Here is a 13,937-nt window from a genome sequence, read left to right as displayed (position 1 = left end):
CAACGTTAGTAAAGATCTCCATAAAAACTCAATTTCATTAATCATGATTTAGAAATTTTGAAAAAATTAAAGATTTTTAATCAATGACAAATAATTGTTAGTAAATAATTTTTTTGACGTAACTATTTAAGTAAAGGGACATATAACTAACCCTTTCTTGAAGAGTAAGGCCAAAGTGTTATTATATTCATAATGTCATTAGGAGTCGATGACCTTAATTGAGAATGCTTAATTAGGTCGATAGACTCGGTAGGGTTACGATGGAGTTTTCAGGGGAAATTTCAATATTTTTACATCACCCATAGCTTTGACATTATCGCTTATAATCACATTAGATTGATTTTGTAGTTTTTAAATTTAATATAATACAGAATAGCGTGATGGAAAATAAAAAATAAATTATCTCGTAACAAGATTTCCGAGATCGTAGACAGTTACGGTTTTCAGTTCGTTTCAAATAGAGACACAAAACCCTATGCGGCTGTAATATCGATTATACAGACGGGCTTTGTCAGATAAAAGTATGCACTGTTTCCAATAACACACATTATTATCTTTTTTTGAGTATTCTTCAATGTGCGACATGAATCTCTAAAAATGTTTGTGGATAACACTAAAAGCTTTGGAACTGTGGAAATTGTTTCATATTTGTGTTATTCAAATAGATTAAACTGCATGGCACGATTTTGTTTAAATCCTGGCGATTTAACGCTTTTTTTTAATGTGCAAAAAAATAACAATTTTAACTTATATTAAAATAGCCGTGATTAATTAATTATCATTATCGTCCCGAATTATAAAGTAATCTAAAAAAAGAAGTACTAGGGATAAATCATAAACGTAATGATTAATTATCCTTAAGATGGTGCTTTGACACATCCTATAATATTTAGACTGCCTAAATTTTGTTCGATAACTTTTCTTGTTTTTCTTTTCTCCCAAAGTTGACACATAATTTTTCGAAGGTTATCTAATTTTCCAAAGATTACTAGTTTTTTAACAACTTGCTTTTATGAATTATTTTCCTTATTTACTATTTACGAAAAGTATTTGCTAAAAATCTATGTTTCTAGTTCTAGGTCTAGTGTTAGTTCCCACGCTAGTGTTAGTTCTAATTTTAATTGTTATTCAATGGTAGATTGTTGTATATCTTTATTGAACTAGAAGTGGACCTATCACTAGACCTAGAATTAGAAACATTCGGGTTTAGCCGTCTTAATAGACGTACGGCTAAACCCGAATGATTCTAGATCTAGGTCTAGTGTTGGTTCTAATGCTAGTGTTAGCTCTAGTTTTAGTTGTTATTCAGCGTTTGATTGTTGTATATTTTTCATTGAAGTAAAACTAGATCTAACATTAGTTTTGGAACTGTGTAGTTCTAGGTCTAGTGTTAATTATTATTCAGCGTTGGATTGTTGTATGTTGTATGCCGTCTTAAGAGACGTACGGCTAAACCCGAATGATTCTAGTTCTAGGTCTAGTGTTAGTTCCCATGCTAGTGTTAGTTTCAGTTTTAATTGTTATTTAATGGTAGATTGTTGTATATCTTTATTGAACTAGAAGTGGACCTAACACTAGACCTAGAACTAGAAACATTCGGGTTTAGCCGTCTTAATAGACGTACGCCTAAACCCGAATGATTCTAGTTCTAGGTCTAGTGTTGGTTCTACTGCTAGTGTTAACTCTAGTTTTAGTTGTTATTCAGCGTTTGATTGTTGTATATTTTTCATTGAACTAAAACTAGATCTAACACTAGTTTTGGAACTGTGTAGTTCTAGGTCTAATGTTAATTATTATTCAGCGTTGGATTGTTGTATGTTTTTATCGAACGAATTCATTTATTTGAAGAAAATATGAAATCTGCATATCAAACAAAGACTTTATTTGATGATATTTTAATTGGCAATTTATTTTTGAAACATGTTGTGTATAATGATAGAACTAATTGCCAAATTTAATATTTCTACAATAAATTATATTTATACCAATTATCAGATCTCTTTTGATAAAGTTATACCTCATAAAATTTCATGATATTCCAAAAAAATATCATTGAAAAATCTATTATAATCGTGTTTAATAATAATTATTTGTGCTGATGATGCTTTAATCGTCAAATTAGATCAATGGTCGAATATTGCACGAATAATGAATTCTAATATGAAAATTACTCTTCTTTATAGAAGCGAACGTGTGTATATGTCACTACCGGATACAACGATATCCGGTGACATCAAGAAATATGGTTGTAAACATTATTAATCCAACTTATCAAAAAAGTATAATAACTTAAATTTATTATAACATTTTAATTGTAAAAGTTTAAAATACTCAAACAATTAATGTGAAATGAATTTTGTAGTTTTCCTATTTCGAAGTTGTTTCTTAAGTTTCATAAACATCAAAGAATATAACTGTTGAAAAGTAGGTTATTCGACTTCTTCTTGAAATTTATTCGCACTACTTTATAGAGTTGCAACGTAAAAGTGGTAAAATTATTTGGGAATAAAACCGCGTTGTGTAATGAAACGGGACGATAAATAAACGTTTCCTGTTTTGGAGAACCCGCATACTGCACGGTTTGTGATACGGGATAGTATTTGTTTTTGCTATCGACTGTCTGTACACCTCACTATTTCTCCCATTTTAATACGTCAACAATTTATGGATCGTTACGATAACATTTATCTCTCCAAATTCACTGCATTTTGTGAATATTGTTTAACAATTTCATTACTTTTTAATAAAATGTATTTTTGTGGTTATATTTGCTATAGGAATTTATATATTATATTATATTAACAAATCAAATTTACATGTTTTATTGTAATAACAATAATATTGGAAACTATTTGATTATCATATCATCATTTAGATCACATCATAGATGACAAAAAATTCATGATATAAAATTTTTATAAAATATGGGCAATTATCCCCTATAGGAAAAATTATAAATCTTATTGTTAGTCTTATGCCAAATTTAACAACACGAACAGCACAACTATTAAATTCGCTTCATACGTATTCTAGTTTTCGCTAAATATCGATTTCTGTGAACTGTTTTATTCACGTACGATTTTTTTGCATTGTGCATCCGCGATGTGTCAGTGTTTGTACTTGCTTAACCCTTCGCTATATGCGCATTTAACCAGTAGATAAATGCTGTTGCTATCGATTATTTTTTTCTATATGAGATAACTTGCTAAGTTATAACGCACTCATAGTTTAATTAGATGTGAATAATTCATTAGATAGTTGCCGGATGGTTCCAATATTCAACATACCTCTTTTTGCTAATCTGTTAATTAATGCATAGTTAATGGAGTACACAAGCACTAACAATGAGCAAGTAACAGAAGTTCGAGAGACAATTTTGTTTGGATAACAACTTTGACATTAACGATTGACGGTGTTTTAAACTACTGATGCCTTTATGAGGCAATTAGTAATCTGTGTGGAGGCAGTCGGGATGTGATGAGTTGAGATAATTAACACAGAACCCATCACCCATATGTTTTACAGCGTTCAAATAACACTCCGTAAATACTCTCTTCAATCCTGTCTAAGTTAATCTTCTTCGGTGCATGCACGTATGTATCAGTTTGTAGTGCATCATAGTTTCATTAATCTTGATTCATGATGCAGAAATAGCAGCACTTCAATTATAAGCGTCGTTTTATTGTTGTGTGCACTAAACGTTCAATAGAGCTTAATTTCCTAAATGATGACTTTTCAGAATTTTTAGATGTTCTCCGCCATAAGCCTAATCTTGGTGCCTCAAATTAGAGATTATGACACGCTTGATGAAATGCTGCATAGATGTCGAGGTACATGTTCAATTAAAAAATTTATATTTACATAATTAATTTAATTTAATTTAAATTTATAGAGTGAAATTATCAATCAATCGAAAAAGGTTATAAATTTGAAATATGTTGATGTTTTAACCATTGAGGAATTGCTCCACCACCAACAAACAAATAAAATAAATAAACTCATTGCCGTTTTTTAATACAACGTTTTTACCATCGAAATAAAATTTATTTGTTGTTCACCGATTTATAGAGATAAAAGTATTGTGATTGGCAGATTTAATTGTCGATTCGTTTCTTTGTAATCCACATAAATTGACTTGTAAAACCGAATTCTGTTTTTTTTTTTGAATCCAGTTATAATTCTCACATTTTTATTAGATGGAACGGAAAAGATAATCAACTTTTTTTTAACTAATTTTTGTAGATTTATTGCTTAGTAAATTAAGATCACAGTACGATTGTGTATTCGTTTTGACAGTGGTGTCAGATTGAACAATTAAAATTTATCCACCTTCATGTCGCGTTCGAATCCATCTCAGTGATCTAAATTATTTGTCACACAAACAACAGACAGTATTATTTCTGTCAGTGATACGTAAATGTCCGCGAAACCTGTGATTCTCTTCTTGTGTTCTCGAGGTACCTGTAGTGTTTGCAACGTATTCGGCGTTCAAGTCTTATAAAAAAGATTCAAAGGTAAGTTGGAAAATAGTCGTTAAAGAAAAGAAAAGTCCTTTGGCCCCGGAAGAACACGTACAAAGTTTTGCCTTTCGGCATTGGTATGCTATGTGATAAAGGTGACCTGAAGTGGCCGGAAACTTTCTAATTCAACTGTCAATTCTTTGCCATCTGTCATTCATGGAGGGCTTTCCCATCTTGCTTGGCTATTTTTCTATTATGAGCTTTGGGGACCCTTCCGGGAGACCTTTGCTAACTTCGTAATGGAGTTACCCCCAAGAAATACTGAAAGTTTGCGAACTAGGTCGTCTTATAAATATTTGAGGATTCACTTATCAGAAATGAAATGAAATGTAAAAAAGTAATATTATATTTTTAAGGATTTCAAGGAAAAGTTATGAAAAAACTGAAACTTTATATATTTACACATCATTTTTTGTTATGCTGCAGAAAGTTTAGTGTTTAAATAGAAACCCTTCACAATAAATTAAATTTTACGTCAATGTTCTACTTTTCCCTTAATTTCCTAACTAGAAATATAGAAGCTTATCAGACATGCAATCATTCAACACTTTTAATAACAAGGTTTTACTTTGTACTCATGTTTTATGGAAGTTGGTATTAATATCGCCAGGTAGAACAAAAATAAAACGGGTGCGATAATTCGCTTTATTACGCCGCTTATAAAATGAGGTGCACATATTGTAGAGCTTGTGTTGTCACAGAATATGATAGCATCTTTAAGACATCTTTTCCACCTCCGTTAAGTTAACGTAACTTTCTTTTACATCAGTTTTTGTAGATAAACTTTTATTAGAACAATTTTTTTAGTTGCTGCATATTAAATTTGTGCTCTATAAAACAGTGTTATTAAAAGCTATTCAACTATTCAAATGAAAATGTAAAAAAGTAGATTTAATAAAGCATTTGAAGTTTTAAATTAACACTGGCGGATATTAAAATGTAAAGAGAAATTGGAAAAGTTAAAATACTTGATTTCTTTTTAGTATGTCTCGACCAGGATCTTATTCATATACAGGACTTCCTGCACCTCCACCTCATCAATACTTTTACGATGAAATGGAAGGTTATATAGGTGATTATTCCGAAAGCGAAGGATTATCTGATGCGGCACCACATTTAATCACAGCAGGAAATCCGGATATCACGGAATTATATCGACGGAAAGCGATGGCTTTGCCGGTGGCACAAAATCATTACAATCACTTTTTACATGCTCCCCCGCCACCTGAGTGAGTAAACGATACGTTTTTTGTAATTTCATTTAAAAAAATTAGTCTTACCCGAATGTGAAACCGTTATAATCCATACAGTTATCTTTCGTTTTCTTAGGTATTATTACGAACCAATGCGGCAACCTCAAATGATTAGGGCGTCTACGTATAGAAAACGAATGCCTGTTATCGCTGAACAACCGAGATATTATTCGCCGGAAAGAACAGAAGTTTTTAATCCACATCAACCGACTTATAGAAGTACTCATCAATTGGTTACGTCTTTGCCAAGAAATGCAGTTCCCGCGTCCATTCCATCTGCAACGGTTGTTAGATCTAATGTTGGTGTTAGAAGACATCCTATTACAGTAAGAACTCCAAAGTAAGTAATTTTTTTAATAAATTATAAAATCATATTTAAATAGTTTAAAAAGATAGTGCTTAATAATTAATAAATAAACAAACCGAAGATTCAATATCTTAAATAGGATATTAGGGAGAATATATCCAGTAATCTTCCCAAACTCAACTAGCTTAACAAGTGCGCCAAGTTCATATCAAACTGGATAGAAATGCTACAGTGATTCTTACAGACCGATGAATGTATATAGCAGTCCTCTTAGATTCTTGATCTGCTGTAGAAGCATTAAGAGCATACATTTAATTTTGGAGTTAATTCCTGCCACATTCATAAAGGCATAAAATATTGATAATGGTCAGCTTTTGGTATTCTAAGCTGCATTATAGGTTGTATGGAGTTCATCAACAATGTCCACCCTAACCTTGGTGGAATATTTTCGGGCTTGTATTTATCTAGTCCATGGTGCATACTTGAGGCCAGAATGACATTTTTATACTTTTTGAGAGGTTATGGCACTATTGTAGTATATTCTTGAAGTCCAAACATACCACAAGTAGTTTGCCAAGTATAGCCTAGTATTGTAGTATGCCTAAAACGTGATCACAATATGTTCAAAATCAATTTATACTGGTGTCACTATAAAGAAATAAGAAGTAATAAATATGGGCATAAAAAGAAGTATGTATAATATGGATCTTATTGCGAAAAGTAATAACTACTAGGTATATGAAATTTTTGCGTTAAATAACGAATAAGCTCAGCAACTTTTTAGAGGCTAATGGACAATTTTCTGGAAGACTCAGAGAGGTATGTAGTGATTCCTAATAATCTTCAAAGAAATAATTTGAAAATTAATGTAACCCTTTGCAAAATCTCTAACTTTTTTAAGGATTTCCAAACATTTGTGATATTAATCAAGACAAAAGAAGTATAGTAGAGTATTTTTATCGATTTTAGAAAAACTTCCAAGCATTTTTAAATCTGAAATTATGATTCCGATTTGTAGATACCTGCCTATTTGAAGGGCTAGAGTTCCCTCTATCTTTCATATAGCATTGTCCTTTACGTGAAGAATTGGAAGAAATTTGTTAATCTAATCTTTAATCATGTATGCAGAAGTATAGTGCAAATCTTCTTTACCGGCGGATTCGGTATTCTTCCACCTCAAAGTATTGCGATAATAGTGACAAAATACAAAAACATTTAAAAACTTAAAAAACTTTTTTAATGTAGATAGCTCTATTAACTCCTCAGATTCCTAGATTGCATATCCTCTCTAAAAATACAGTCTTCTATAACTTAAATTTTAAATATTCATTAACTCCAAATTTATATGATGTTTATTAAAATAAATAATCAAAACTCAATTCAATTACATTTTAAACGTTTCGATATAATAGCCAAGTTATTATGATGTTTTGAGATGTTATCTAAAGTGTAAAGTGTAAAAAGTTTATTATGTACATTCGGTTGTAAACAGGAACACTCTGGCTAATGAAACGTAAACATCGTTAAATATCCGCGATTCGGTACAAGATATTACTGTATCATTAGTTTTCGATTTACCAATAATTGAACATGTTAATAGTTTGTTTACAGTATGTAAACGTAATAGCTGTTTTAGTGTATTAAATATTAATTTTTATTTATACACGCAAGGTGAAAAGTCGGATAGCGATCAAAAATAACTAAAACGCTTTAACTTTAATGCATTCACAAAGCAATTAAACGTGTTGATCAATTTCCTTTCTTTAACAAAAAAACAATTACCGTAGTTGCGATCATCAAATCCAAAATTTCATTTCAAATTTCAATTGTTGCCGTTGAAATAATGCATAACATTTTCGAATTGCGATTCACAGTTTCTACGTTCGACCACCAAACTGGGAAAATACGATATTACCACTAATTGGATCAACGCTCGTGCGAAATTCCGGCTCACGGCTTTAATAATTTCCTTTCATTTCGCATAATTAATTACTGAATTGGTTGTGACGTTACCGGACGACATGTCGACTTTAATTAAGATTCGTTACGTAACTGGAAAATAGATTGTGGATTACCCGGATTTTCCTCATCCACCGTAGGTTCTTTTTTATATAAATACAGAAAATAGAAACTTTTGAGCACGACAGTTTCAAATAATAGCCTTTTTTGTATTTTTGGCTGGTAATCTATCCGTTCGGTTCGTTCGCACATGTCAGGATGGTTCGATCGATTTATTAAAACCCATTCATCAGGGTGTGATTTTCAGATTTATTAAAATAATAAATATTGTAGATTCATTTGGAGTGTTTTACACTAGGTGTAAATGAATACGTTTAATAGATACGTCACATAAATTTGTAAATTGTATGTAAAACGAGTATGTATATAAAATTATACATTTCTGTTAGACTACTTAATTATGTAAATAGTGCGGGTAAAAAAGGCCATGACCTAAACACGACTCCGACTCGACGTAAAGATTTAAGTTAGATTACAAAAGTGCGGACTACAAAAGGTACGAGACGTTCTCGTATTCAATTCTTATACGAAACGCCTTTTCTCTCTCTCTTGTTCCATTTTTAGTATTTCTTTCGGCTTAATCCATGTTATTCGAATAACATGCGAGGGCGAAACCAAAGAATAAATTTTTGGGGCTTTTTGTGGCTTTTCTTGACGCGCCTTTCGCGTGGGTAGTGGGAAGGATGATTTATTTATAGAATAATACCTTTTGATGGATACCTGCCATCAGAGAAACAAAGACTTTTTGTGATTGTTATTTGGATTAATTAAAATTGACGTTAAAATAACAGTTTTTTATAATTATAGGAAAATACCGGCGCCTCCACCATATTATCTTTTAGAAAATATTTTGTGTATGTTGGTAAATTATATTATCTAGAAACAAATAGATAAGATGAAAGCTTTTATATTTATTTAAATTCTTTAATATTCCCCTTTTATGATCAATATGGGTAAGGTCAAGATCAGCAGATACTGAATAAGAGTTTGAGTATGGTGAGATTTATTTGTGTTGAGTAATGCTTACCTAACTATGTTGAATAATGCTTTCCTTTAACTGGACCTGAGGTTGTTGAAGTTATATTTAATGTCATTAAATGCCAGTTTTGTGATACATAGACACTAAATTTCAAATTTCTATCAAATACATATCCCTAAAGATGATTTGGTGGTATTGGTTAAGTTTTCAAATGTGCTTAAATAGTATTTATTAAAAATATTAACTCATCAGTCAATTTCGATGTGTCTCCATAATGTTGTCAACTGCAGAATAGTACCAATATATTACTGCGCCATTACAAGTCGATTATTGGTTTACGGATCATAGTCTCTAAAGGGCGGTACCGATTTGTCCCAAATTCGTTCTGACGAATTCACCCAACTCAGCCGTGAAGACCTATTTTTTTGTTTTTTTTAGAAAATCAATATTCCTCAATAATGATGTTGCGGACTCCGATGTAACAAAATATTTGCAAATTTCGAATAGTTTTCATTTTAACTCATTGTAAATGATTACTGATGGTAATATTACTTAACTTTAAGCTATTATAGCATAGAATATTGACTTGGAAGCAGTTGATAAATCGGAGAAGATGCTTCACAAAATCAATAAATGATACAAGAAAATAATAATAAGTAAGTAAAGTATTCACAAATAAAGGCTGAGGAAAATGATGAGAGAAATGATGACTATCTTTTCTTCTGACAGATTAGGAATTTATCCATCTTTGGGTATGGCTCTCACAAACTGTTTTATTACTCACATGTTCTATTCACATAAGAAAAATAGATATTTCATTTTGTAGTAGAACGACCTTTAGATGAATCTCATCCTTTTTATATCCAATTCCGAATTCGTTCATCAAACCATTAATGTCTGAACAGTATACTAAAGCTATAAGTTCCTGCTGCCAAGAAGTCTTTCGTTTTGAATACGAAGCCAAATAGTGTAGCTTTCTCCATAATGAAGCCTGAATTAGGGACAAGAAGATCAAAACCATAGCCTACTAGCCTAATGGTAGAGCAAGACAAGGATACCTTACTTTATTATTTTATTAGTTGTTGCTAGTAACATCAATGGTAAAAACAATCGTTAATGTGCTTATTACTTTCCATATCATTGGAACAGCAAATATAAACAATCACATTTTTTTATCATCGTAGTTATTCTTACAATATACTATGCAAGAAATTGCAAATTGAATATGAAGTGAACCTCATTTTTCACTACGCTCAAGTATCTTGAATTTCAGCCGTTTCATCTGGAACTTTCAGTACCAAGCATTTACTACAAAAATGAAAAGCACGAATTGTTAGCACTAACACTCAGTTTCGGCTTGTTACAATTTCAACTTGTTCAATAAAAAGCCGCTAAAATAAATGCAGCTTTTTAAACTTTGACAAAATTGATCTTAAAAACCCATTTTAGGTATAATATTTTAAAAAATTGTGAAGTCCAGAATCGGGTTTTAACAAAAGTTATTGGAACATTACTGTTTATTAATTAGTGTGTAGCAAGCATCCGTTTTCATTACATTAATTATTTGTGTAGTTAAATAAAAATAAAGTATGAAATTTCATAAATTATTGCTACGCAATGCATTAATAACAATTTTATTTTATATTAAAAGCTAGCTGAATTTAAAATACAGGATTATTTTTTTGTGCTTTTTCAGTTTACAGACTACAATACTGTTGGTGTCCCAATGTTTTTATTTAAAAAACCATCGTAGTATATTATGCACCACACAAAGCACTAAAACATTCATAATATTAAAAATTAAATATGTGGGATTTAAAATAAATACAGTACACAATTTTTTTTATTTAGCTTTTTTATTTATAAAACAATTCAGCAATTTTCATAATAATTCTCGCCATCACCTTGTAATTACGTTAATGGTTGCGTATGTTTCAAAAACACGTTAATGGATTAGCAAACGTGCAAACTGACACGAAAAGCTAAATCAGGAAGTCGATCAACAACTACAAAGCTATTCATCGATTCCAACTACATATTTCACATCACATTCTTAGTAATCAAATAAATCATTAGTAAGTTGATAAACATTTTCAGAGTGTTGCGGAAATTAATGTTTACCTATTGTTTAAGAAAGTTTACCTTCGTTGATTCAACTCTAACACGCGTACCTGCAAGTTTATTTTCATAAACGTTACGGTTTGTACAGCTGTTATATTCGAGGAAGACGAAAATGCAATTAGACACCATACAAACACTTTGTTTATTATTGAACTATGTACGTTTAGTACTTAATTTGATATAAACGATTTTTATTGTTATAGGTATTATCGAAGACCAGCGACACCAGCTCCAATAAAACGACCATCAGCTTTATGTTTACCAGTTGCGGCACAACCAGATCCCGCAGTTTATAACAAACGAAATAAACGAATTCCTCAAGATGCACACCTTTATCAAAATGAATACGTTTTTCCTATTAGCCAGTCACAAAGTAAACACCATCCCCATTATGGTAATACGGATAAAAATCGATTACTAAATAAAGACAATTTAAATGTTACACGATCTAAATTAGATGCTGCTTTAGAAAGATATGAAAACATTTTTGAAAAGAATATGGTTGAATTCGCTGGAAATCCACCGGATCTTAATTTAGTTAGAATGTTAAAACCTAAGGTTTTTGAAACGAGCCAACAAAAAAATATTTTTGTAATCTCTATATTTATTTAGATACCTCCTACAATAAAAGAAACCCAAGAAAAACTTAAACAACAAAAATCTCAAAAAACTCAAAAAGAACAAGAGGAAGTTACCTCCGATGCATTAGAAGAAATGTTATTCGCTGACCTTAAAGCTAATGGCTTTACAAATAATGAATCGGGTGATTTTAAACAACCACCTCAAGAATCAAACACTAACAATAATGAAGGAAAAGATGATAAAACACCAAGAAGTACGGATGGAACAGTAGGGGTAACGCGTTATTGATTCAATTAGATTCAATAAATTTTTCTTTTTAAATTTTAGAGCGAAAAAGGTTTAAAAGATCTTCCGAAAAGTTTTAACTATCAAGAAATTCAAAACAACGTAATCAAAAAAACTCAACAAAACAATCAATGTTCTCAACATACTTCAGGAATTATCCAAGAGGAACCATTTGAAGTTCCAGAACAAGATGTTCCAAATGAAAAGGATATTAGAAAATGTGAATCTGTTCATACTAAAGAACACCTGCAAGATTGTGTTTCAAATCCATTAGATCTTCAACCCGAATCGTTTAGACGTATATGTTCACAAGCTTCTTCTCAAAGATTAAATGATAATGATCGTTCAGCTGAGTCGATTAAATCGTTAAGAACCGCAACTGTTCCTAGAGTGCTGGTTGATGATGCTCTTGAACTGCACCGAACTAAAAGTTATGTAGTCAATTTAATTGATCACGCTTTAAGTAATCATTTTGGAACGAATTTATGTGAAAAATATTCGACGAAAGAAGTAAGTTAATAAATTAAACGGTAATTGTTAAATAATTTTGGATTAACTTTTAGAATCCTATAGATCACCGTGTAGCTGTCGACATATTAAAGAAACATTCCGCTGGAAAAATGGACAAAGAACTATGTGTGGAAATAGCTCAAGCTTTAGCAGATACTTTTAACTCCAGTTCAACTTCTTGTACGGCCGGAAATTTGCATCACGACTGCGAACCTAAACCACAAACAAGCTCTTGTTCTTGTAGTAAAATGTCCGATGAGCCTTTATATGTTAAGCAATTAAAACAGTTAAGATGGGGTCACTTGAAACATATTCAACGCGAAGTACGAAGACTCGAAGATTTGGAACGGTTTCTTGATTCGTGTAGCTCGAATTCGTATGTTTAACCAAAGAATCAGTGCACAATGTATACAAGTTAATAAAATAAATATATTGACAAATAATTCAGGCATTTAGAATTTAATTTTGATAAATTAAAAATTTGACGTTTATGTTTAAAAAATAAATCAATGTCAAGTCGTAAAAACAAAAATAAAATGTGTAGTAAAATTTTAATTTTGATCACCGTAATTTGTTCCATAGTTATATTAACTACAATACTTGGTGTATTAGGTTGTATAGTGCATATATTTCAATGTATGGATTATTATTACAGCGACTCAGAAGGCAACAAAAAAGCAATTCGATAAGAAATTAATTTTATTTGATATTAAGAAGAAGGAGTGCAACAAACAAATGTATTTAAACAATGTGTTTTATGTGCATCTTTAAAATAAAATTGTTAATTAAATTAATTGCGGATTTTCTCCCCATGTTTTCTTATACAATCAGTTACGTAAATCATCCTACCCAACCAGATTATTAAGGCAATTAGTACAATATGTACAAGTACGACAAGAAATATTATAATAAACTTGATTATTGATAGTAGTATCATGATTTTGGATGACGATTTTTTGACAAAATCTGTTGTCTATTGAAGGATTCTATTTGACATGAAAAATATTAAACAAATTTTAAGGGTATCAGTTTTTTTCGGTAAAATTTACAAGATTTCATGAATTGTAAGAAAAGAACTTTTCATTTTAACACGTTAATCGACACCATAAATCCAACATAGTTTTTGTCTGGGCCATGGTAATTTTATTAAATAATTTAGATATTACACCTGAAGTGAATAAAATGATTTATTGCAAAAAAAATTTCTTTTCATAAAATTTCCGGTAAAAGCTTATGTCACACTTATGACAAACCATGTCAGTCATATACCTGAGATATCTCTGAACAGGTTTTGTCAAGTGTTATGCTTGATCAAAAAGAAAGATGTTACCGAAAATATTGATCGAAAACCTTCGATGATG

The 13,937-nt window shown here is 30.9% G+C and overlaps 1 protein-coding gene and 1 long non-coding RNA gene across 6 annotated transcripts; both read left to right on the top strand.

Moving 5' to 3' along the window:
- The first annotated feature begins 3,291 nt into the window (after window positions 1–3,291).
- LOC111425836 (uncharacterized) lies at window positions 3,292–4,138 on the top strand. Its single transcript, XR_002707742.2, has 3 exons — window positions 3,292–3,593; window positions 3,740–3,830; window positions 3,893–4,138. It is a non-coding gene; the product is annotated as an uncharacterized lncRNA (long non-coding RNA).
- Window positions 4,139–4,308: 170 nt separating this feature from the next.
- LOC111425828 (uncharacterized) lies at window positions 4,309–13,023 on the top strand. Of its 5 annotated transcripts, XM_023060086.2 has the most exons (8): window positions 4,309–4,514; window positions 5,504–5,749; window positions 5,850–6,113; window positions 11,403–11,593; window positions 11,657–11,757; window positions 11,812–12,054; window positions 12,109–12,576; window positions 12,630–13,023. In XM_023060086.2, the coding sequence occupies exons 2-8, from the start codon at window positions 5,505–5,507 to the stop codon at window positions 12,960–12,962; spliced, it is 1,845 nt and encodes a 614-aa protein (XP_022915854.1). In that variant the 5' UTR covers window positions 4,309–4,514; window position 5,504; the 3' UTR covers window positions 12,963–13,023. The 5 variants fall into 5 exon arrangements, with proteins under 5 accessions (XP_022915854.1, XP_022915853.1, XP_022915852.1 ...); XM_023060085.2 differs by having other exon boundaries at window positions 11,403–11,757; window positions 11,812–12,048; XM_023060084.2 differs by having other exon boundaries at window positions 11,403–11,757.
- Window positions 13,024–13,937: the final 914 nt, after the last annotated feature.

This window comes from Onthophagus taurus, chromosome 2, assembly GCF_036711975.1.
Source record: "Onthophagus taurus isolate NC chromosome 2, IU_Otau_3.0, whole genome shotgun sequence".
Classification (NCBI taxonomy): Eukaryota; Metazoa; Arthropoda; class Insecta; order Coleoptera; family Scarabaeidae; genus Onthophagus; species Onthophagus taurus.
This window is presented reverse-complemented; position numbering and strand designations above follow the sequence as displayed.

Excerpts from the sequence above, each read along its gene's own strand:
- LOC111425828 (XM_023060084.2), top strand. The coding sequence starts at position 5,505 with ATGTCTCGACCAGGATCTTATTCATATACAGGACTTCCTGCACCTCCA. Across the intron at positions 5,750-5,849 it reads CATGCTCCCCCGCCACCTGA|GTATTATTACGAACCAATGC; the intron begins GTGAGTAAACGA and ends TCGTTTTCTTAG. Across the intron at positions 11,758-11,811 it reads TTAGAATGTTAAAACCTAAG|ATACCTCCTACAATAAAAGA; the intron begins GTTTTTGAAACG and ends ATATTTATTTAG.